Raw genomic sequence first — 24,062 nt, forward strand, 5'->3', positions numbered from 1 at the left:
ATGCAGCTGGAAGCACTAGGCTACTCCTCCCCCTGAAGTGGTTACCCCTGGGCCTCCTGGCTGGCCTGACTACTCGCTGTCACGTGTCGGTTGTTTTAATATCGCTGATACTCTCCAGACTTTCACTGTTGAAGGGTCAGTTTTGAGGAAATACATATTACATGCTGGAAGAAGTCTATTTTTCAAACCGTCTTCATTGGGACAAAGTTCACAGATAACTCTAACCTGCAGACTTTGCTCCAATTTTCAAAGCAAAATGAACTTGCATACTTTTACTGAGAAATTTGCTGTGGTACAAAGTACCTGTAGACATTGGCACTTGCTCTTTGTGAGAGAAGAATTTTGCTGGAAAAGTACCTGGGTGGAGTTGAAATTGCAATCAGTACTTGTCCTTTACCTCCCCCAACCTAAACATGATCCCCTCCCTCCCGGGAACAGCTCTCAGTGTGGTTAAAAGTACGCGTGTTGTGGAACATTGTGCGTACCTTAGCTTTATCGAGGGAGATGGCAGGTAAATTGCTATTTACCCCACAAAACGACTTTGAAAATCACCTTTGAAAATTCACGCCATAGGGATCAGTTGTCAGGTTTTTACGCACATAAATGGGCTTTGGAAAATTGCACCGATGCATGCTACTTCTACATGTGCAATTCCTTTAAAAATTATCTCCTTTGTAAGGAATAGTCTCGCTGAGAATTCAGAAAACTTGGTAGCCTTAGTGCCAAGAGTCAGGTTCTCGCCAGCTTCTTGTGGCTTGGTTTGGCCTCTGTTGGAAACAGGATGCTGGGCTTGATGGACCCTTGGTCTGACCCAGCATGGCAAATTCTTATGTAATCACCAGGATCCCCCGTCTCTGGCCGTTGAGGAATAACAGCTGGAGATTTCTATTCTCTTTAAATCGTGTTTGCAGTAATGTTGCCAAGGAGAAATCCTTGCTTTGGGTGACCAGAGCCAGCTGGTGTGTAAATCTGAAGCTGATTAGTAGGGATGGAAGAATAATTTGTTTCCATAACCGAATAGCAAACATTTCAGTAACTTCATGCCTGTTTACAATTTGCAGACACTGACTTCATTCAGATGGAAAAATCTGTGCCATTTGTGAAGATGAATCTCAAAGCAATGTCAAAGCAGTTAAAATGCGTGTTACTTGGCTCCCTCAATGGGGTTCAAAAACTGCGCAGTGTTCCACAGTGTGTGCGCTTTTAGTTGTATTACGAGGAAATGTTTCCACCCTGGCTGGTATCCTCAGAAGCAAAGCACTCTTCCCCGTGACTGCAAGGCTCTCTCCTTCCCTAACTTTCTGCATCATTTTAATTCCCTCTCTGACTGCAGGTGGCAATTTTCAGACTGCCCTTATTGGAACTTTTATTTTGCACCAATTTCTAAAGCAAAAGTACTTTCGCTTTAATATCCTCAGATTTGCACCTTGTCCCAACCTAAATACATCCTTAGACGCAAGACTTAGCTGCTGGGGGGGGGGGGGGAGAGGGAGGAAGAGGAGGAGAAGGCTGAAATGTAAGGTGAGAAGGGGAGAATGCCTGGGAGGTGTGAGGGAGCGAATGAATGGGAAAAATGGATGTCAGAGACTAAGGGGGTCATTTTCAATAGCTTTCGCACACGAAAAGTCCCTTTTCGCGTCCGATAGGGTGATCGGGGCGGAGTAGGCCCTGGAAGAGGAGGAGTCGGGGCGGCACCAGGGCCGACGCTGCAGAGACATCGCTGGTGGCAAAAGGTAAGGAACCTTATCGCCGCCAGTTTCGCACAACTGTGGTGCGAAGGCTGCCGGCTTTCGGAGGCCCGCCCCCCAGTACCACGCGATTCACTATTCTCTGCGAGAATAATGAATCCAGGCCTAAGATAGAAGAGGAATTGTTAAAATAAGAGAAGAACCGATGAAGACAGAAAGAGAAAAAAAGTTAAATGAAAATGAGAGTTGAAGACGACAGACAAAAGCAATGCAGAAAGAAGAGAGACCAGGACCAACACGATTAGAAAAAACAAAACACATCCAGTAAAGAGAAGCATTTTATTTTCAGTTTAGTAACTGGTATATACTGTATGTAACACAGTGATCTAGTAGCTTTATGGCTCCTGAAGAAAACTAAATTCATTGCAGGTCATTATAGCTTTTATTAGAAATGTAAATATTATCCAAAAATATTGTACATGAGCTGTCAAGATCTCATAAGTCCCATCTTCGGATGTGAATAATGAAGGTAATTTTCTGTAGTGTGCATAATTCAGCACGTACATGCATAAGTAGGTTTGTCTAAAGTTACGTCAGTATTTTATAAGCTGTGCAGATAAAATACCGTGTATCACCACCCTGAAAGTACGTTCTTATCTTTCAGTGCATGCACATTTTTATAATGCAGGAATGCACATAGTTTTTACACCTGTGTAATAAAAATACATGCATATATTTGATATGTTAAATAATTGTAGCACGTGCACATAATAACCTTCAGTTTATGTTTGGAAGCAGGTATTTTATAAGGTTAACTGATGTATGTGTGTACCTCACTTAAGAAAATAGCTGTGTGCCTGCTTCCAAGCACAAGTTGGCCCAGACCTTTACCAGCTCACCCACACCCTCCACAACTTGCTCCAGGCCATCCCCACCCAAAAACTGCAGATGAAAGAGAAGTCAGATTTAATATCCCTGTCTTAATTAGCAGTTGTAAAAGCATGTTGCATGTTTGATGATGTATGTGTGCACTCCATTTTAAAATACATAAGTACATACTTCCAAACCCCAGCACAGAATATGCCATAATGCCATCTTTGTACCCGCATACCTTTATGCAATATTTCATGTGTACTCCCATCCTTCTGAAAATGTATTTTCCACCCTCCGAGGCTGCATATATGTTGATTTTTACATGCACAACCCCCATGTAAGTCTTTCAAAATTACCCCCCAATGTCCTGTTGTGACAACTAAAAAAGGGACTCTTTGGTTTCAAAAGCTCATGTACAGTATTGTTAGATAATTCTGATCACAGGTTCTACACAACTTACACCCTGGTTATCTACTAAAGATTTCAGTCTGCCAGGAATCCTATGATTGGAACATAATATTTTCAGTGTTAAACGATATATTGTACGTAGGACATACAATAGCTTGTTTTATGGGGAGAGGTGGTGGAGGGTTACATAATTTTGTGAAAAGCAGTGTTTATTGTGTAGTACTGACAGGGTGGGAGGGCTGGGTGAACTGGGGGGGGGTGGGAGTTCAGGCTGAAGAACCAGGAGGGTCTCGACGACCTGGAGAAGGAGTGGGCAAACTGGTGGACTAATTGGTAAAATTGGTAATTTCCTTGTTACGCGCATCTTTTAAAATACACGGACTTACCCACATAAATCCTGATTTGCGCGAGTAAGTCCTACCTTATTTTCGAGTGTAAAATATTCATGTGTATATTTTTAAAACAGGAAAAGTACGCATGTTCAATTCCTTGATATATATTGTATAAATGCATTGCATGTATTCATGCATAAGCCTACATACGTCCATATGTTGCAGGGCAGAGATACAGATATTTTATAAAACATGCATATATCATATGCACGGGTTATAAACTATTAACATAGATCTGCTCTCGGCCATACATGTCACCGTGCAAATTTGTTTGAAAGCTATCTTCCCTATATAACTCCATGACACCCCACTATAACTACTCAGTACAAATTTGTTAAGTATATCTATCTCCTATATATAATTCCATGACCGCTGCAGTGTACCTCCTCTGCAAAACTGCATGCTTCCTTAATGTGACTCCTCAGTATAACCCCAGCATATCTGGAGTACAACGCCTCAAGATAATGCCATAACTCCTCATTATAGACCCGGCTTTACAACAGCCTACACAGAGTTGAAGGCCGTGTGTACAAAGTCTGCTTTAAAAATTAGCAGGACCACGTGCATCCTATAGGCACATACATTTCCTCCTGCTAGAGAGATCCATGTGGACATTTACACACATACATTTGAAAATTGAAAGTATGTGTGTAAATTATTTCCTCACCCCAAACTCCGCCCCCTGGGAATGCCTCTTTCCAGTACTCATAAAAGTACACATGATATTGCTTCCGTGAATTTTTACATCAACAACTCCCTGAGATAATTTTCAATAAGCCATTTATGTGCATATATGCTTTTGAAAATTACACCCATAACTCTAAGATGCTTGCAGTACAACTCCATGACTTCTTAGTATAATTTCTCAATATAATGCTGATTCCCCAGTGTAACTCCTCAGTATAATTCCATGACTGCTGTGGTATAACTTCAGGACACCTTCATTTAACTTCAGTAGTATAACTCCTCCCTGTAATTCTGCAGTATAACCTTGTCTCCTCACTCATGATACACTCTTTCTCTTTTCCCTCAGGACTACGAGAGCGCCTCCAAGACTGATCAGTTTGTCACTCGCTTTCTGCTGCGAGAGACAATGAGCCAGTTACAGTCGTTGCAGAGCTCTCTGGGCTGTGCTTTGGACACAATTGAAGAGCAGACAGACCAGGAAAGGTAAGCAGCCTATGGACATGGGGACACGAAAGCTGGGAGCCTCCCGTGACACAGTCTTCAGATTGGAAAGGACAGCTGGTCTGCATTTTTATGGAGAATCCCACATTCTAGTTAAAAAATCAGCTTTAAAAAAAAAAAATTCCTTACAGCTCCAGTGCATTCCAGCAGCGCTGTAAGGAATATCCTCTTTTTCTCACGATATGTGCCTCCAAACCTCCCTCAAAATAGAATTTGAAAGAAGTGTCTGCACAGAGGAACACATGCAAAGAGCAGGGCGTGAATGAGAGGTTGGAGGAGCTGGCATACAGAGCACACAGACACACACGGTGAGGCTGCAGAGTGCCCAGGTGAAGCTTGCCATAGAGCAGACACAGGGAAGCGTGCTCAAAATAAGCCATGGAGGAGCATGCATAGAGTGGGGAGGGAAGGAGCACTCACACAGCAAGGAGCAGAGGAGCATGCACACAGAAGGGGACCTGGAGGAATTCAAACACAGTAGGCAGTAGGGGTGTGCATTTGTTTGCAATGTATTGGCAATCCGCAACGTATAGGGCCATATTCGTTGTATTCGTGGGGAAGCGAAACGTATCGCAATTCCCAAGAATACAACGAATCTTCACTGAATTATTCGGCCGTCTAAAGGAGTGAATTTAAAAAAAACCCACCCTCCTGACCCCCCCCAAGACTTGCCAAAAGTCCCTGGTGGTTCAGCGGGGGTCCTGGAGCCATCTCCTGCACTCGGGCCATCGGCTGCCAGTATTCAAAATGGCGCCAATAGCCTTTGCCCTTACTATCAGCGCCATTGGTCGGCCCCTGTCACATGGTAGGAGTACAAGATGGCGCCGGCCATCCATTGCTCCTACCATGTGACAGGAGCTGACCAATGGCACCGGTAGCCCCTGTGACATAGTAAGGTCAAAGGCTATCGGCGCCATTTTGAATACCGGCAGCCAACAGCGTGAGTGCAGTAGATGGCTCCCAAACCCCCGCTGGACCACCAGGGAGTTTTGGTAAGTCTTGGGGGGGTCAGGAGGGTGGAGGGTTGTTGTTAATTAAATTTTAGCCAGGAAACGAATAAGAATGGAACGCATGAATGGATTGGGGGCCCTCCCTTGCCGAATGTAACGTATCTGCCCCCCGACAAATATGAATACCGAATGTAACTTATGCGGTCCGTCTGCACATCCCTAGTAGGCAGTGAGAGAGCACATATAAACCCTATCTCCTGGTATGTTCCAGATCATCCTGAGGACAGCTAGGGGCTGGACATCCTCTAGAGAGATCAGAATGAGTTAGAGTGAGAAAGAAAATGCAGCAACCTATCACAAAGAAGGAATAGGAGCAGGAACTAGCATGGAGTAGGGAAACAAGACCCATCTCCCGTTGCTGGGCGCTCCCAGTGATCCTAGGGAGGAACATAAGAAATTGCCATGCTGGGTCAGACCAAGGGTCCATCAAGCCCAGCATCCTGTTTCCATCAGAGGCCAAACCAAGCCACAAGAATCTGGCAATTACCCAAACACCAAGAAGATCCCATGCTACAGATGCCAGTAATAGCAGAGGCCATTCCCTAAGTCAACTTGATTAATAACAGTTAATGGACTTCTCCTCCAAGAACTTATCCAAACCTTTTTTAAACCCAGCTACACTAACTGCACTAACCACATCCTCTGGCAACAAATTCCTGAGTTTAATTGTGCGTTGTGTGAAAAAGAATTTTCTCCGAATGGTCTTAAATGTGTTATTTGCTAACTTCATGGCGTGCCCCCTAGTCCATCTATTATCCGAAAGTGTAAATAACCGATTCACATCTACTCATTCAAGACTCTCATGATTTTAAAGACCTCTATCATATCCCCTCTCAGCCGTCTCTTCTCCAAGCTGAACAGCCCTAACCTCTTCAGCCTTTCCTCGTAGGGGAGCTGTTCCATCCCCTTTATCATTTTGGTTGCCCTTCTCTGTACCTTCTCCATCGTAACTGTATCTTTTTTGAGATGCAGCGATCAGAATTGTACACGGTATTCAAGGTGAGGTCTCACCATGGAGCGATACAGAGGCATTATGACATTTTCTATTTTCTTAACCATTCCCTTCCTAATAATTCCTAACATTCTGTTTGCTCTTTTGACTGCTGCAGCACACTGAGCCGATGGTTTCAAAGTATTATCCACTATGATGCCTAGATCTTTTTCCTGGGTGGTAGCTCCTAATATGGAACCTAACATCGTGTAACTACAGCAAGGGTTATTTTTCCCTATATGCAACACTTTGCACTTGTCCACATTAAATTTCATCTGCCGTTTGGATGCCCAATCTTCCAGTCTTGCAAGGTCCTCCTGTAATGTATCACAATTCGCTTGTGATTTAACTATTCTGAATAATTTTGTATCATCTGCAAATCTGATAACCTCACCCATCTTATTCCTTTCCAGATCATTTATAAATATATTGAAAAGCATTGGTCCAAGTACAGATCCCTGAGGCACTCCACTGTTTACCCTTTTCCACTGAGAAAATTGACCATTTAATCCTACTCTCTGTTTCCTGTCTTTTAACCAGTTTGTTTTCCACGAAAGGACATTGCTTCCTATCCTATGACTTTTTACTTTTCTTAGAAGCCTCTCATGAGGGACTTTGTCAAACGCCTTCTGAAAATCCAAATACACTACATCTGCCGGTTCATCTTTTTCCACATGTTTATTAACCCCTTCAAAAAATGAAGCAGATTTGTTAGGCAAGACTTTCCTTGGGTAAATCCATGTTGACTGTAGTCCATTAAACCATGTCTTTCTATATGCTCTACGATTTTGAACTTGAGAATAGTTTCCAGTATTTTTTCTGGCACTGAAGTCAGGCTCACTGGCCTATAGTTTCTCGAATCGTCCTTGGAATCCTTTTTAAATATTGGGGGTTACATTGGCTATCCTCCAGTCTTCAGGTACAATGGATGATTTTAATGATAGTTAAAATTTGTAACCTAATAGATCAGAAATTTTGTTTCCTTCAGTACCCTAGGATACATACCATCCGGTCCAGATGATTTGCTACTCTTTAGTTTGTCAGTCTAGCCTACTACATCTTCCCGGTTCACAGTGATTTGGTTCAGTTCATCTGACTCATCACCCTTGAAAACCATCTCCAGAACTGCTATCTTCTCAACATCCTCATTAGTAAACAAGGAAGTAAAGAATTCATTTAGTCTTTCTGCAATGGCCTTATCTTCCCTAAGAGCCCCTTTAACCCCTCAGTCAAGATTACTGAAAATTAGTGATTCATAAGAGGGGTGCTGGCTTAGAGTCTATGAAGTTTCGTACTAGATCTTGTTTGTAGTTCAGTTGCTCTGCATAGAAGTTGAGAACTTAAAACTTATTGTTCCTTTGGAATGCAACTTATGCACATAGTTCATAGACAATAAAGACAGACCAGTTTTGGAACCACTCCTGCAGTATACTATATTCTTATTTGGAGTCTAGTCTTCTGGTCTTCAGTAAGGACTTATTCTGGACTTTGGTAATGCTTTTGACACTATTCAGCCTGGAAGACTAGTAAGCCAGTATGGGTGTAGGTCAGAAGAAAGTTTTAAAGTGGGTGAGTTAAGTGACAAGAGGCAGAGATGGATGGTAAATGGAGTTCACGCTAGTAAAAGAAACGTGACCAATAGGGTACCCGAGGACTCTGTATTGGAGTTGGATCTTTTCAATATCTTTACTAGCAAGATTGCTGAGGAACTTAAGGGAAAATATACTTGTCTGCAGATGATACAAAAATTTGTAACAGGTAGCCAGTAAATATAATAAAGCAACTGGGAAAGTTAATTGTATGCTCAGTTGCATAATATTGCCTCTGTTTAAGTTGCTAGCAAGACCTACCTCAAGTACTGTGTTCAGTTCTAGAGGTTGTACCTCCGAAAGGATATTGAGACAATGGAAACGATTCAGAAAAGTGGTACTAATCTGATGGCAGAAGAAAACCAAAATGGCGTGTCCAGTCAGCCTAGCGAGGTGTTTAGGATTGTAACTGCCTCGCCATGCAGGTTACCCCTGTGCCTTCTGTTTAGAGTTGTAACTGCCACTCCATGCAGGTTCCCCCTTCTGTTTAGAGTTGTAACTGCCGCTCCATGCAGGTTCCCCCTTGCCTTCTGTTTAGAGTTGTAACTGCTGCTCCATGCAGGTTCCCCCTTCTGTTTAGAGTTGTAACTGCCGCTCCATGCAGGTTACCCCTGTGCCTTCTGTTTAGGATTGTAACTGCCGCTCCTTGCAGGTTCCCCCTTGCCTTCTGTTTAGATTTGTAACTGCTGCTCCATGCAGGTTCCCCCTTGTGTTCTGTTTAGAGTTTTAACTGCCGCTCCATGAAGGTTACCCCTGTGCCTTCTGTTTAGGATTGTAACTGCTGCTCCATGCAGGTTCCCCCTTCTGTTTAGAGTTGTAACTGCCGCTCCATGCAGGTTCCCCCTTGCCTTCTGTTTAGAGTTGTAACTGCCGATCCATGCAGGTTACCCCTGTGCCTTCTGTTTAGGATTGTAACTGCCGCTCCATGCAGATTACCCCGTGACTTCTATTTAGAGTTGTAACTGCTGTTCCATGTAGATTACTCTTGCGCCTTCTATTTAGAGTTGTAACTGCTGCTCCATTCAGGTTCCCCCTTGCCTTTTGTTTAAGAGTTGTAACTGTCATTCCAGTCTTGCCTAACAAATCTGCATCATTTTTTGAAGAGTTTAATAAACATGTGGATAAAGGTTAACCACTAGAAGTAGTGTATTTGGATTTTCAGAAGGCGTTTGACAAAGTCCCTGATGAGAGACTTCTAAAAAAACTAAAAAGTCATGGGATAGGAGGCGATGTCCTTTCGTGGATAACAAACTGGTTAAAAGACAGGAAACAGAGTAGGATTAAATGGTCAATTTTCTCAGTGGAAAAGGGTAAACAGTGGAGTGCCTCAGGGATTTGTACTTGGACGGTGCTTTTTAATATATTTATAAATGATCTGGAAAGAAATATGGCAAGTGAGGTAATCAAATTTGCAGATGATACAAAATTATTCAGAGTAGTTAAATCACAAGCGGATTGTGATAAATTACAGGAGGACCTTGCAAGACTGGAAGATTGGGTATCCAAATGGCAGGTGAAATTTAATGTGGACAAGTGCAAGGTGTTGCATATGGGGAAAAATAATCTATGCTGTAGTTACATGATGTTAGGTTCCATATTAGAAATTACCACCCAGGAAAAAGATCTAGGTATCATAGTGGATAATACATTGACATCGTCGGCTGAGTGTGCTGCGGCAGTCAAAAAAGCAAACAGAATGTTAGGAATTATTAGGAAGGGAATGGTGAATAAAATGGAAAATGTCATAATGCCTCTGTATTGCTCAATGGTGAGACCGCACCTTGAATTCTGTGTACAAATCCAGTCACATCTCAAAAAAGATATAGTTGTGAAGGAGAAGGTACAGAGAAGGGCGACAAAAATTATAACGGTGATGGAACAGCTCCCCTATGAGGAAAAGCTAAAGAGGTTAGGGCTGTTCAGCTTGAAGAAGAGACGGCTAACGGGGGATATGATAGAGGTCTTTAAAATCATGAGCAGTCTAGAATAGGTAAATGTGAATCAGTTATTTACTCTTTTGGATAATAGAAGGACTAGGGATCACTCCATGAAGTTAGCAAATAGCACATTTAAAACTAATCGGCCAAAATTCTTTTTCACTCAACGCACAATTAAGCTCTGGAATTTGTTGCCAGAGGATGTGGTTAGTGGAGTTAGTTTAGCTGGATTTAAAAAAAGGATTGGATAAGTTCTTGGAGAAATCCTTTAACTGCTATTAATCAAGTTGACATAGGGCCAGATTTTCATATCTACGCGCAGGCGTAGATTTGTGTGCGCAACCTGGCGCGCACAAATCTACGCCTGATTTTATAATATGCACCATGTTATAAAATCCGGGGTCGGAGCACGCAAGGAGGTGCACACTTGGCACAGAAACAGAGGACAGTTGTATGAACAAGATTAAGAGGTTACAGGATTGCAAACAACCCACCTGTCACTCCCTTTGAGCAGAGGCAAGGAGCAAGCTGATAATGAGAATACCAGGCATATGAAGTAGCTGGGTGGAAGCTAGCAGGCTAGAACTCCCCAGTCCCCAGCTGGAGGTGACTCAGTACCATCCAGTAAGGCCACAGGGTTGATAGGTGGCCAAATATTTGAAAAAGCCTTACTAGTTTCTGGCAGCAGCCTCATTAGTTTGATAGCTGTTTAGATTATTACAAATCTTGGTGGTAGGTCATGGGGGTAGGAGGTCTTTGTTGTTGTTTTAAGTATGGGAGGAATAGCCCAGTGGTTCATGCAGAGGGCTGAAAGCCTGGGTTCGAATCCCATTTCTCAACAATGATACTTCTTGTGACCTTAGGCAAGTCCCTTCACCCTCCTTTGCCTCATAGGTAGGGACCTACCAACTGTACCTGAGTTTGTAACTTACCTTGAGCTTGGATTTGGAAAGGTGAGTAATTACATCTAAAATCCAAATCCAGTTCAGTTTATATGTTCAGCTACCCAGGATGGGAAGATAACAAAAGCTGACTTAGATAAGGAGCATACCTGGAAGTGTTGGATTAGCAGGGGAGTGGGGTGGTTGCACACAGACGTTCTCCTCTCTCATACACACATACTGTATCGCACGCACCTGTTCACTCTTGTGCTCTCTCACATAAATACATGTTCATTTTCACACACATGGTCACATTCCTCTTATTTTTCCACACACACTCTGTCGCTTACATGCACATTCTCATGCCGGCTAACTTAAAAACCTAACTTTTATTTTATCTGGCTAAATTATAACCAGATAAGTGGCCCAATATTCAAAAATTTGCTATTTAGCCAGATTACTTGTGAATAAATGGCTTTGAATATTGACCTCTTAGTTTTCTTTTGATGTCTTACAAATAGAAATACAAAAATTAGTTAATACTCTTGGTGAAAAAGGGAGTGTGAACCAAAGAAAAAGTAATTGAGGGATTTGGGTACTGGGAGATGCTTTAGGGACAAGTTTCCAATTTTGATCTAAGGTTTATCAAAGATGAAACCTCTTGGAAATCTGAAAGAATTTTATTCCGGTGGAACAGTACTGGCAGAGAGAGAGCCTGAATGTGAAAGGAAACCTGTTAGTACGAGGGATGAAGAGAGAACCAAACCCAACTCAGGGTGGAGGGAACAAGACTGAGTATAGCGACAGTCCAGAGCAGAAAGATAATATGGAACCAGAACATGACAGACATATCCTTGGAATATAATAAATATAATTCTAAATATACAAACACACACACACACATATATATATATATATATATATATATATTAGCTGTACCCGGCCACGCGTTGCTGTGGCTCAGTCTGGTTAAATGGAAAAGAAAGAAAAGAAAAAGCGCACGTTTCTAATATGTTTAATTTCACAATGCTTGTGGGTATACAATATTTTTTGTTGTTCCATTGTCTGTGCAGATATAGAGATTGTCTGGTTTGCCGACTTTAGAACATGCAACATATAATTGTCCATGTGAGAAGCAATCCGTGTCTAGATGTAAGCCGCATAAATCTAGAAATGAAAAAGAATGAAAAAGAAAAAAACATAAACTATACTCACTAAATGAACAGTATGGTAAATGACACAGCTCAATTCCAATGCAATGTCACATGAAATAATTAAATCAAAGTGAAAATAAATCAAAATCTATGAAAATTCAATTTAACAATGCAATCGGAAACATTGAAATGGAATAGTAAAATATTTAGTCCAAGCCGTTAAGCCTGTTAAAACGGGCGAGATTTTTGTCCCCTCTCCTCCTACGTCTTTGCTCTGCTCTGCTCCCCCCCCCCCCCCCCCAGCACCACGAAGGGCCAGAGGCGGAGGCGGTGGTAGGAGCTGCAGCAGTGGCCGAGGGGGATCTCGCGAGGCGTAATGGTCCTGCCATCCCAACTCCCTTCCCCGGTGGCAGAGGGACAGGCTCAGACCCCTTTCACTCTATCCTTACAGACCCCAACTCCTTTGCTCTCCCATTCCCCTTTACACTCAACCCCTTCCACTCTAACCTATAAGTGGAGAGCTGGGGGGGGGGGTAGAGAATCTCTCTCTCATACAGCTCCCTATATAGGCTTCCCCTCTCTCTCTCTCTTGCACATACACTCTCCCTCTGTCCCTCACACATGCACGCCCAGTCCCTCTCACACACATACACAATCCCTCACATAGTCTCCCTCTCTCTCTGGCACTCACACTCGCCTTCAGCGCACATTAACACACTTCTCTCTCACACAGTTAAAACGGGCAATATTTTTGTCCCCTCTCCACTTAAGTCTTTGCTCTGCACTCGCAAGAGCTTGAAAAGTTCTCATGCCTGTTGTGTCTGGGAGAGTGAGGAAAACACTTCGTCCCCCCCCCCCCTCACAAAGGGCAGGCGGCAGGCACTGCAGCAGATTTGGGACACGTTGCCTAGCTTGCTTTGCTCTTTCTGGGAGACCTGTGCCTTTAAGAAATCCGATCGGGGGCTTGAGAGGGAGGAGGGAGCAGGGCTCTGGCTTTCACTTTTGTCACGGTGCTTTGCTGGGAGTGGGGGTGGAGCGATGCCCATGTAAACTCTTCCTGTGGTGGCTGAGACCCACAGGCGGCTTGACAGCACTGCCTTCCTCCCCCCCCCCCCCCCCCCGCAGTTGCGGGATATTTACTTGGCTTCTCCTCATCTGCGGGACTCAGGGGCAGGGGAGGAGGGCAAGCTGTTCTCTGTTCAGCTCTTTGCACTTTGGCTGCTGCAGGCTGCAGCTGCTTGTGATCTCTTCACAGCCGCTTTCTACTGCATTTGCTCTGCTCCGGCCACCCCAACTCCCTCCCCCTCTTCCCCGGCAGTAGACGGACTGGCTCGGCGACTCTTCTACCCTTTCCTCCTCCTGTGTTTAATTGTCCAGCAGTCTCTACTCCCTCCCCCCTTCCCCAGCGGAGGAGGAACAGGCTGAGCCGTTTCTTGGAGCGGCGACTCGTCTGCCCTTTCCTCCTCCCCTCTGTGACACCCAGCATGTAGCGCAGAGCTCTATGGTCTGCACATGCGTGGTAGATATGCTCTCTACTGTGCATTTGCGGGCTGTCGGTCAGAGCCCATTTATATTGTAGATAGCGTGTGTTGCTTTTACGTCCAACAGATGGTGCTGTTTTTCCAAAAAAGCATGTTTTTACCTGTCACAGGTGTGACAACTATATAATATAGGTATATAAAAACACGCACATATTGGAATGCAACGTTGTGTCAAGATTTCAAAGCAATCGGTGAAGAACTTTCGGAGATTTAAGATTTTGAACAAACGAACATTTACATTTTTATTTATATAGATATATACACACACACACACACACACACATATATAACTAGATAACGCTACCCTTTTAAAAATGTAGCCCCTTTAACCAACTAAATTTAAGTGGTTAAAATTGCAAACCACAGAAATTTAGTCAAGTAAAAAGGGAACAGAGTCACATAACTTCCTGGGATAAACTTCCAAATTGAGCCAGCTAGTGCGATAGTCAACACTAATCAGCTACATTTAGCAGCTAATACTGGCCATGCACTTGGAAGGATTAAATCTACTCCCCCCCCCCCCCCCCCCCAAAGTTTGAGCAGATTAGCAATAGAACTAGCTGGGCAGGTGTGCTTGAATATTTGTGAAAAGCAGGTATCTTACCCGCTCAGCTATGTATGTAGCTATAAATATCAATAATGCAGGTGCCTGATAATGACATTTGCCAGAGAACTACATGCTAATCTTGGCTTTTTCCACAGACATGAATTCAAGAAGCCTGAAACTCTACTTGGTCTGAGAGCCGGTAGGAGATGCAATCGCAGAGCCCAGAAGACTGTCTGTCTGTCTCCAACAGACCCGCTATCTGGGATGCTAACAACAGGTGTGTTAGAGAGAAGACGGTCACATCCTCCTCCATAGCAAACACTTGATGCATGTACATTCAGGGAATCACATATGACACACATGTTCAGTCGGGTGTGTCTGCTCATGGTGCCGTTTGAATGGGCAGAGTGCAGTAGCTGTGCTCTGATCGGTTTATTTGCTGATCTCACACTTGTAAGAGTTGACCAATGGATGAGTCAGAGACCAGTAGGAAGGTAATTTTCAAAACTTTGTACATAGGTAAACAGGCAGAAGCATCAGCCCATATGCAGAAAGTCCAACTCTTCTGGTTGCCTGAAACTTTTATTTCACATAATTTGGCACATTCCTTGAAAATGGGGTTAATAAATGTGGATAATGGTGAGCCGGTGGATGTAATGTATTTGGATTTTCAGAAGGTGTTTCACAAAGTGCCCCATGAGAGACTCCTGAGAAAATGTAAAAAGTCATGGGATAGGAGGTGATGTCCTATTGTGGATTGCAAACAGGTTATAATATAGGACACAGAAAATAGGACTAAATGGTCATTTTTCTCAATGGAGAAGTGTAAACAGTGGAATGGATCAGGGATCTGTACTGAGACTAGTGCTTTTTAATTTATTTATAAATGATCTGGAAAAGGGAACACGTGACGTGATCAGATTTGCAGATGATAAAAAATTATTCTGAGTTAAATCACAAGCAGATTGTGAAATATTGCAGGAGGACCTTGTGAAACTGGACAAGTGCAAAGTGATGTACAACAGGAAAATTAATCTCCACTGTAGTTATACGATGTTAGATTCCATATTAGGAGTTACAGCTCAAGAAAAGGACAATACTTTTAAAACCATAGTTCATTGTGCGGCAGTGGTCAAAAAAGCAAACACAGTCCAAGCATTCAGGCAGGATTTCCAGTAGTGTCTGGTAACCAAGTCAGGCACAACGTGGCGCAGTACTCTGGCTGCCTTGCACCACAATTTTCTGAAACTTGAGAGGAGAGCAAGCTTTTATGCAGCACGGCAGGGCTGAACGCTGAAGGGAGTGAAGCACTCAGCTGGCAACAGTCAAAGAGAATAGGTACCTGGAGGGGGAGAAATGGGTGTGAAGGGTCCTGGGGATGTGCTGAGAAGAGGGAATGAATGTGAGGGGCTGGAGACTTGCTTGGAGGGAGTGGGGCTTGAATGCATGTGAGGGGGCCAGAGATGTGGTTGGAGGGGCTGGGGAGGGGGCACGAGTGTATATAAATCCATTCTAATAAAAGTAGTTTTAATCTCACATATTTTGGGCTTCTTTTTTTGGCAAATAGCGCTTGTTCTTTCATGACTACCTGGTAACCCTGTGCAGTCCAGCAGATGGTAGATGGTGTAAAACCTGCAGCCTGGAGAGAAAGAATAAAAAAAGATTAAAAGACAAGAAAATTGCTGGATCCTCTCTCCTGCCAGTTCTGCACTGCAAGCCCAGTGGAGCAGGGAAATATCCCTTTTATATGGTTTGCCCTGGGCTGGTCACTGTTGGCGAAAGGAGACAGTTATAGCCAGTGGTCTGGTTCTTTTCTGATCTGCCATGTGGCCTGTGCTCCTAGAACTGGAACATCTGCACCAAAGGAAAGCATTGGTTTCTATGAATCTTTATTTGTTCTCAGAGAGTTAAAAAAAATAAAAAAAAAAGAACAAGGAATTAGTTAGAGCAGTGGTCCCCAACCTTTTTTGCACCAGGGACCGGCTTCAAGCAAGACCATTTTTCCAAGGCCCAGCAGGGCGGGGTGGGGTGGGGGTAGGGGGTGGGGCTTTGGTCATATGGGGGCGGGGTTATGGATGGGCTTGGATTTTAGTGCATACTTATTTAATTTATGACATTTATAAATCCTGCACCTCCAGTTCTCTAACTGTGCATCCACTGAAATTCCCCCAAACAATGGAGCTTGGATGTTTCCCTTACAGCTCATCATAGTAAAAGATATTTTCAAATTCTGGTGTCACCTCACAGTAACAGCAGCACAAACACCTTCCATTGCCAGACACATTGTGAAATAACACAAAACCCCACAAAAAAGACACTCAAAAATCTATACTGCAATCCCATCATAACATAACAGTAATAACACCAAGGACTCAAACAACAAAAACCCTACCTGTGAATAAGCAAAGGTAACTATTTCACTGGGTCCTAGGATAACAATACACCACCTACTGAGGAAACAAAACAAACCAGATTGCTATAGATCCCTATACAGACACTACATGCTAGCAGAATCTCTCATCATGGTCACACATACAGAGCAGAGACAGACCCTCACCAAATACAGAATGCAAAATAAAGGAGCACAAATTAGCAAAAAACTGAAGTGGAAACCCCAAGAAGCCAGACTCTGTGTATTAACAATGGAAAAACAGAACCACCATTCCTCATAAAACAAATAAAATCAAGAAACATAAAGCATCAGTTATAATAGTAAAACCATACTAATAAAAGAATACTTTAAAACTACTGATAAATAGAATTTCTATTAATTAAAATCATATACATTTTTTACAATTTCCCAAACACCAATAAAATATTTCAAAACAGCACATATATCAAATAACACACAATAATTAAAACTAATAAGGATTTTAAAATGCCCCTGCTGTCCATACATGGGAGCTCTTGATTTCCAGTCACCCTGAAATTGTCGAGGATTAGGAGGTTATCCTCTCTCTCTCACACATACTCACATGTCCATTCTCTCTCACACATACACTGTCACATACATACACATTCATGCTCTTATACCCAACCATAACCTCTCGCTCTCACAGACACTGACACACTCTCTCCCCCTATATACACACCCCTCCCAAACACACCCCCCTCCCACACACACACTCTTACTCCCCTGGATTTTCTCATACACACTCATGCTCTCACTCTCACTGGCTCCCTCACAACCTCAGAGCCTCTCTCATTCCTCTGCTGCCACTGTCACTGCTGCCGCGTAGCTATTGGGGAGGCACTGATTGTTGCTATTGGCACTGAAGCCCATTCTGCTGCCTCCTCTGTGCAGGCCCCATGGGCTTCCAGTTCCTCCATGCTGATCTCGTACATTGTGAGATCCGCATAGAGAAAGTGCTACTCTTGCACATTCCCAAAGATTACATGTGCCAATCAGTAAAAAGTAATTTTATTTTTTTTACATCTGCTGTCTGATCTTAGTTTTCTAATCGGTTGGTCACAGGCTTTTTTTCCCCACCTTACCTTTCTTATTTTTTTGCCAATTCCTTTTATATTGCCTTTTTTCTATTTCTTTTCTCTCCAACTGTCTTCTTCCCTCAAACACACATTCAGGTTCTCATTCTCACATGCTTTCTCTCTCTCACACACACACACTCTCACTCTCACATGCTCTCTCTCATACAATCATTCATACACACAATCTCTCACTGGCACATGACTCTCACACACCCAGGCTCTCTCTTACTCCCACATGCTGTCTTGCTCAAGCACAGGCTCTCACTGTTGCATGCTCTCTCTCATATAATCATTCATACACACAGTCTCTCCCTGGTACATGCTGTCTGAGTCTCACACACACAGGCTCTCTCTCACTCCCACATGCTATCCTGCTCAAGCACAGGCTCTCACTGTCGCATGCTCTCTCTCATACAATGCTGTCTCTCTCACACACACAGAGGCTCTCACATGCTGTCTCTGCAAACATTCAGGTCTTCACTCCCACACACAGTCTCTCAACTCATCTCATACACACACTCACACACTCTATGGGCCCTCAGCCTCTCTCTCACCTCTGGGCCTCCTCTTCACGGACCGCTGCAGGATGGGCTCTGCAGCGGCCCTGGTCTTCTCGGGCCGCGCTGCTCCTCTTCTGCACACGGCTGATGCTCCTCCTCCTTCCTGCCCGTGCGGCTCTGGCAACATTTTTCTTCCGGGGCCACATGGGCAGGAAGGAGGAGGAGCACCTGCACGTTTAGACGCGACAGTTTTCTTCGGGCCGTGGTGACATGAGCTCCACCACGGCCCTGCTGATCTTCTTGCTTTTCGGGTCGTGCCTCCTCCCTTTTGGGGTTAGATGAGGTGGGTCTCCAGCCTCGCCCCGCCTCCCCGCAGCAGCAGCAGCCAATGAACGGTAGCTGGGGAGAGCGGCGCCGCGGACCGGCAAAAAACACCCAACGGCCCGGTCCCGGTCCACGGACCGGTGGTTGGGGACCCCTGAGTTAGAGGAATCTGTGTGGCATCAAGATTCTAGTGGAAGAGCTACCTTAGCAGCTCAGGAAGCTCAACGATGGGGGGGGGGGGGGGGGGGGTGTTCAGCTGCTTCTCTGCCTCCGGAGGAGACTGGGTGTTGACTACATGGTGCTGAAGGACTTTACCCCTGCTAGCTGCTGGGGTGCTGGTGGTACTGTGAGTGCAGGGTGGAACAGCGGGCGTGTGCGGCAAAAGCAGCATGGCATTTGGGGGTCTGCATTAAGCATGGCCACACCGGTAGAACAAGCCTCACAGGTCAGCGCGGTTTTCCCTGCCAGCATGGAAACAGCGGCCATTTTCAATTCCCTAGCAGCGTCAGTGGGAGAGGCAGGGGAATCCCCTCCTATCACTGGAGGTTTCTGTCCCACGGAGATGCAGAGAGGCACTTGCACAGAGGAAGAGTGTCTGATTCTGGTAGAGGTCTTCTGCTGGTTTTAATTTTTCTATGCGCAAAGCTTGTTTAACGGAACAGGTAGCGGGGATGCTGGCTCTCAGCCCATCTCCATGGATGCTCAGCTGGTCAAGAGGCCTAAGCTGTTGAGAAGCTCTTCAGGCTTTCACTGATTTTTAGTGCCAGATGTTGAATGGAACCAGGCCCAAATACACTGAAGGTGCAAACAGGCTTTGCTTAGGTGGTAGGCCACAGTAGCGGTTCTTTCCTGCTTGCCTAGGCATGTGTATGCATTCTTGCCGCATGGCGGTTGCATGCACAAGAACCTGTGCATGGAAGGCTGCAGCCTAGATTTGAGTGCATACATCTGTGACCTACACTTGAGTGCATATTTGCGTAGGTAAGGCCACAACCTACACTTGACCATATATTTGTCCGGGTACTTGTGCACATAAAACTGCAATCTAAACTTGAGCACATATTTGCGCATGTACTTGTGTACGTACAAACATGACCCAGTCTTCAGCGCGTATTTGCGCCCATCCTAAAGGGGTGTGCGTATGCCTGGGTGGCATTGATGTGCGCGCAGGAGGCCGCCTAGAGTCGAAATTCAGGAGAGCTAGGCACCAGTAGAGATGTGAATCGGTACCCGGGCTCATTTCCGGTATCGGGTTCGTAGTAAAACCGTGGGAAATCTTTGTTCGCGGTTATGAACCTTTTTTTTTTCGGCTGCCCGAGCCAGAAAAAAAACAACCCACCCCTCCCTTTAAATCTTATTATTTAGAATCCCCCACCCTCCCACCCCCCCAAAACTTTTCTAAAGTACCTGGTGGTCCAGCGGGGGTCCCGGGAGCAATCTCCCGCTCTCGGGCATCGGCTGCCAGTAAACAAAATGGCGCCGATGGCCCTTTGCCCTTACCATTTGACAGGGGCTATCGGTGCCATTGGCCGGCCCCTGTCACATGGTAGGAGCAATCCCGAGAGAAGGAGATCGCTCCCGGAACCCCCGCTGGACCACCAGGTACTTTAGAAAAGTTTTGGGGGGATCGAGAGGGTGGGAGATTCTAAATAATGAGATTTAAAGGGTCGGGGTGGGTTTGGGAGCTGTTTATGTGTGACCTTTCTTCCACCCCCCCCCCAAATGATAAGAGAACCCCAAGAAAATTTCGTGGGGTTTTCCTATCGCTTTCGAGGACCCCTCAATTCCTGACGGATGAGAAAATATCGTACGATATTTTCATCCATCAGAAAAACGATTCATATCCCTAGGCGCCAGGGACTAACAGTTCCAAGCGCCTTGCTGTCTATGAGGCTTGCTGTCTGATAGCAATTCAGTCATTACTCTCTCTTTGTTTGTGTCAGTGCTATTTAGAAACTCAAAGCAATTTGACAACTACAGCTTTTGCCCATATTGGGGCATCCCCTAGGCCTATGGTGTCTCTGGAAACGAGTGGAGTGGGAGGCAAGGCAGCAGTCTGTTCTCTTCCTCCCTTGTTCCCAAGGGAAGAAGCTTCCTCAAGAAAGAAATTTGGTGAGAGCAAGGTTGGGCCTATGAGTTCCTTCTCCTGGGTGGAATGTTTCTAGGGCCTGCAGACCTCTTTGTAGGGGCACCCAGCAAAGGAAAAGCAATCTACTATGTAGGGATCATGTGCTCGGGCCTCCCATTTGCAGTCACAGCGGGCAAATGCCACAGGGAGGCTGTCCTTGGAAATGTTCAAGGGGATGTGGATCATGAAATATTGGGGGATTCCAATGGGGAATTGACTTTCTCACCTCTAGAAGAGGGAGAAATTACATATGATTGAGAGCCGCTTCTGATTCTGCTCAGATTTTTTTCTTTTTTCACAGAGTTGTCTTTTTTCACAGAGCTGGCAAGCAGGAAAGTTACAAATATTCAGCAGGACTTATGCACAAGTCTGCCACTAAATATTCCTGGATAAAGTTATGCACATAACTTTATCCAGCTAACTTTAAGGCAGATATTTTTCTGACCAGACTTGTGCACATAACTTCAGCTGGTTGGCATTGAAAATCAATGCTGGTCACACAAAGTTTAACTGCACCCTAGGAGCGCTACCGCTCCCATAAGCTCATGTATTTCTTACTTCCAATTTTCTTAGCTTAGAGCTAACCTGTTTCTTTCCCCAAAGTGGACAGTACTGTTCCAGCTAGTCAGCTTCTCCAAATCCTGAATCTGTTTCTGTGGAGTTGCCCACTTCACCACAGTGTTATCTTTTGCATACCATATCCTTGAGCAGAGCTAATGGCAATGATAAGATCAGTGTTGGGTAGAACTAGGGAGCACTGGTGGAGAACCCTACGCACACAACAAAACATAGCATGCACAAGAAATCCAAATATTTAATATTATACTGGCTCGTAGTTCCCAAATTTGAACTTGGCTTATAAAAAGTTGCAAAAAGAAAAATTTTGCACGCACAGTATTTCAAAACGTTGCGGGAACATTACAAGGGCTTGTGTCCCCTTATCTAACCATGCACAGACACATGATCTTCTCCCAGTCAATTGCATGGCTCCGAATATCTGAGTAGGACATAAGCTCTGATTTTTCTCGTCTACGATTGACTCCTGGTGTTTCTGTGTCACATTTATTTATTTATTTATTTAAATTCTTTTAATATACCGATGCTCAAGACCAGGTCTTATCGTACCGGTTTACAATAAACTAGGGGGAACCAGTTAACAGAGAAAGCAAAAGTTACATTATAACAGGGAACGTGGAACTAGGCTGTTAGAGAAAAGATAGGTTAAACAAATTCTAACTGGAGAGAAGGGCAAAAAGCAGGAGAGGGTGCTTACAGGATAAGAATTATGTACAAATTTACATAGTGTATATGAATTAAGCAAGTTATAAGATAGTGCAATTAGTCGAACAACAGTTCCTTTGAGTTGCGGAAATGGACGCATCCGTGGGGTATGAGACTCATCCGTGGGGTATGAGACTCATCCGTGGGGTATGAGACATTACTCTCTGCATCAATGACAGGGGATGGCAGGAAATTTGAATCAAACAGTTACCAACAAGGGCCCTGAACTTGCTGGTTGATGAAATAGATAAGTATGGGAAAATAAGTGTGGGAGCTTGCTGAGTTGAGTGACATGTCACTCAACACATGTTGAGTGACCCTATTATGTCTTTCCCCTCTGGTGCTTTTGCAGGTGTGTCTGTGGAAAATGATAATCAGTGGATGGCGCAGATCAACAGATTGCAACAGCTGATCGACAAGCTGGAGTATAAGGTAAGGCGGCCACATAGAACTAAAGCTTCATCTCTTGAGCTGGCATTTCATGATGGGTCATATGAATTTCAAGATAGATGTTTTATTTGATATACAGGAACAGCTGATAAAAAACAGCTAAAAATATATATATGGAATTGAAAAAAACATCCAGCTTTAGATAATGAAAGACAAGCAAGTAGGACACAAAAAATTCTTTATCTGAAATATTATGGTGAACAAATTAAAAAAAAATCTCAGTAACATTGTTTATTTCTTTCACACTTTTCTGACAAAAGAACTCAAAAATGAGTTTCAGCAAGTTTAGATATATAATAGTGTTTGTAAGCATTTCTGATATACAGAAGTAAAATAATTTATGAGGGTGTTGGCAAAATAAGGCGCAGTAGGTGGCACGGTAAAATTTGGGGAGGCACAATGAGATAAAGGTATCAGTGGAAAACAGGGATATATCAAAGTAGTAAACATTACCAGGAAAAGAGCTTTTTCAGTAGCAGGACCATCCCTCTGGAACTCTTTACCCAACCCTCTCCGCTTAATATCAAATCCTTATCATTTCAAAAAAGCTTTAAAAACATTCTTTTTTCAACAAGCATTTAATACTCCTACTAAGCATTTCCCCGATCAAAGATGAAGCTCTCATCTCCCCAAAACTCACCCATCAGACACATATTACCTCAACTTCTCCTCTATCATCCCATCTGCTTTCTTCCTAGGATATTTTTAATCCAATAAGTTGCCACCCCCCCCCCCCCCCCCCCCTTTCATCCCTTTTACCTTCCCTATTCTGTTTACCCATGGCATGTTGCCATTATTATTATTTTTTTTAATTAATAATTTCTTTTAGCTAGCAATTATCTAGCTACTTAGCTAAATTTATGTATTTTATGTTTATTTTAGTTATATTTTATTTTTATTTTTACTTTATTTTAACCTGTTGTAAACCGTTTTGATAAAATATTATTTTAAAAAGCGGTATATAAATACTTTTAAATAAATAAATAAATAGTCTTTTTAGGTATTGACTGAGAAATGTGCAAGGTGTTTCTAGGTTACTGAAAGCAATTCTGCTGTCAAGTAGTCTTTTAGGTTATGACACAATAAGGTATCAGATAGTTTTTCTAAATAGTCTTTTAGTTGATAAGGTAAGGTGGGAATGAGAATAAAGATAGATTTTTGCAAAGGTAGTAACCCTTTGGTGCAATATTCTAAACATTTGTGCTTTTAATATGATGCCCTCACTATCGGGCCGATTCAGTAAAGTCCGTGGGAGAGCGGCGCGTGCACAGGCCACTCGCCTGTGCGCGTGATTCAGTATTTAAATGAGGCCCAGCGGTAGAAATGGAGCGGCGGCTGTCAGTGGGTTTGACAGCTGACGCTCAATTTTGACAGCATCGGTTCTCGAGCCCGCTGACAGCCACGGGCTCGGAAACCGGACACCGGCAAAATTGAGCGTCCGGTTTTCGACCCAACAGCCGCCGGCCCATTTTAATTTTTTTTTTTCACTTTTTTTACCCTTCGGGACCTCCGACTTAATATCGCCATGATACTGCTTTTCTGTGCACTTTTCCCAGTACCGGCAGAAATTAGTGCCTAACTTTGGGTAGGCGCTAGTTTCTTAAAGTAAAACGTGTGGCTTGGCTGCACATTTTACTTACTGAATCGCGCAGGAATACCTAATAGGGCCATCAACATGCATTTGCATTTGC

General features: G+C 43.8%; 1 protein-coding gene across 2 annotated transcripts in view; it reads left to right on the forward strand.

Moving 5' to 3' along the window:
• NECAB3 (N-terminal EF-hand calcium binding protein 3) overlaps window positions 1-24,062 on the forward strand; it is a 295,795-nt gene that overhangs the window by 240,217 nt on the left and 31,516 nt on the right. For both annotated transcript variants that reach the window (XM_029613752.1, XM_029613753.1), the window contains 3 exons: window positions 4,395-4,531; window positions 14,355-14,476; window positions 22,274-22,353. In XM_029613752.1, the coding sequence (XP_029469612.1) occupies window positions 4,395-4,531; window positions 14,355-14,476; window positions 22,274-22,353 (339 nt within the window). The remainder of the gene's footprint in view (window positions 1-4,394; window positions 4,532-14,354; window positions 14,477-22,273; window positions 22,354-24,062) is intronic.

This window comes from Rhinatrema bivittatum, chromosome 8 (genome assembly GCF_901001135.1).
Source record: "Rhinatrema bivittatum chromosome 8, aRhiBiv1.1, whole genome shotgun sequence".
Classification (NCBI taxonomy): Eukaryota; Metazoa; Chordata; class Amphibia; order Gymnophiona; family Rhinatrematidae; genus Rhinatrema; species Rhinatrema bivittatum.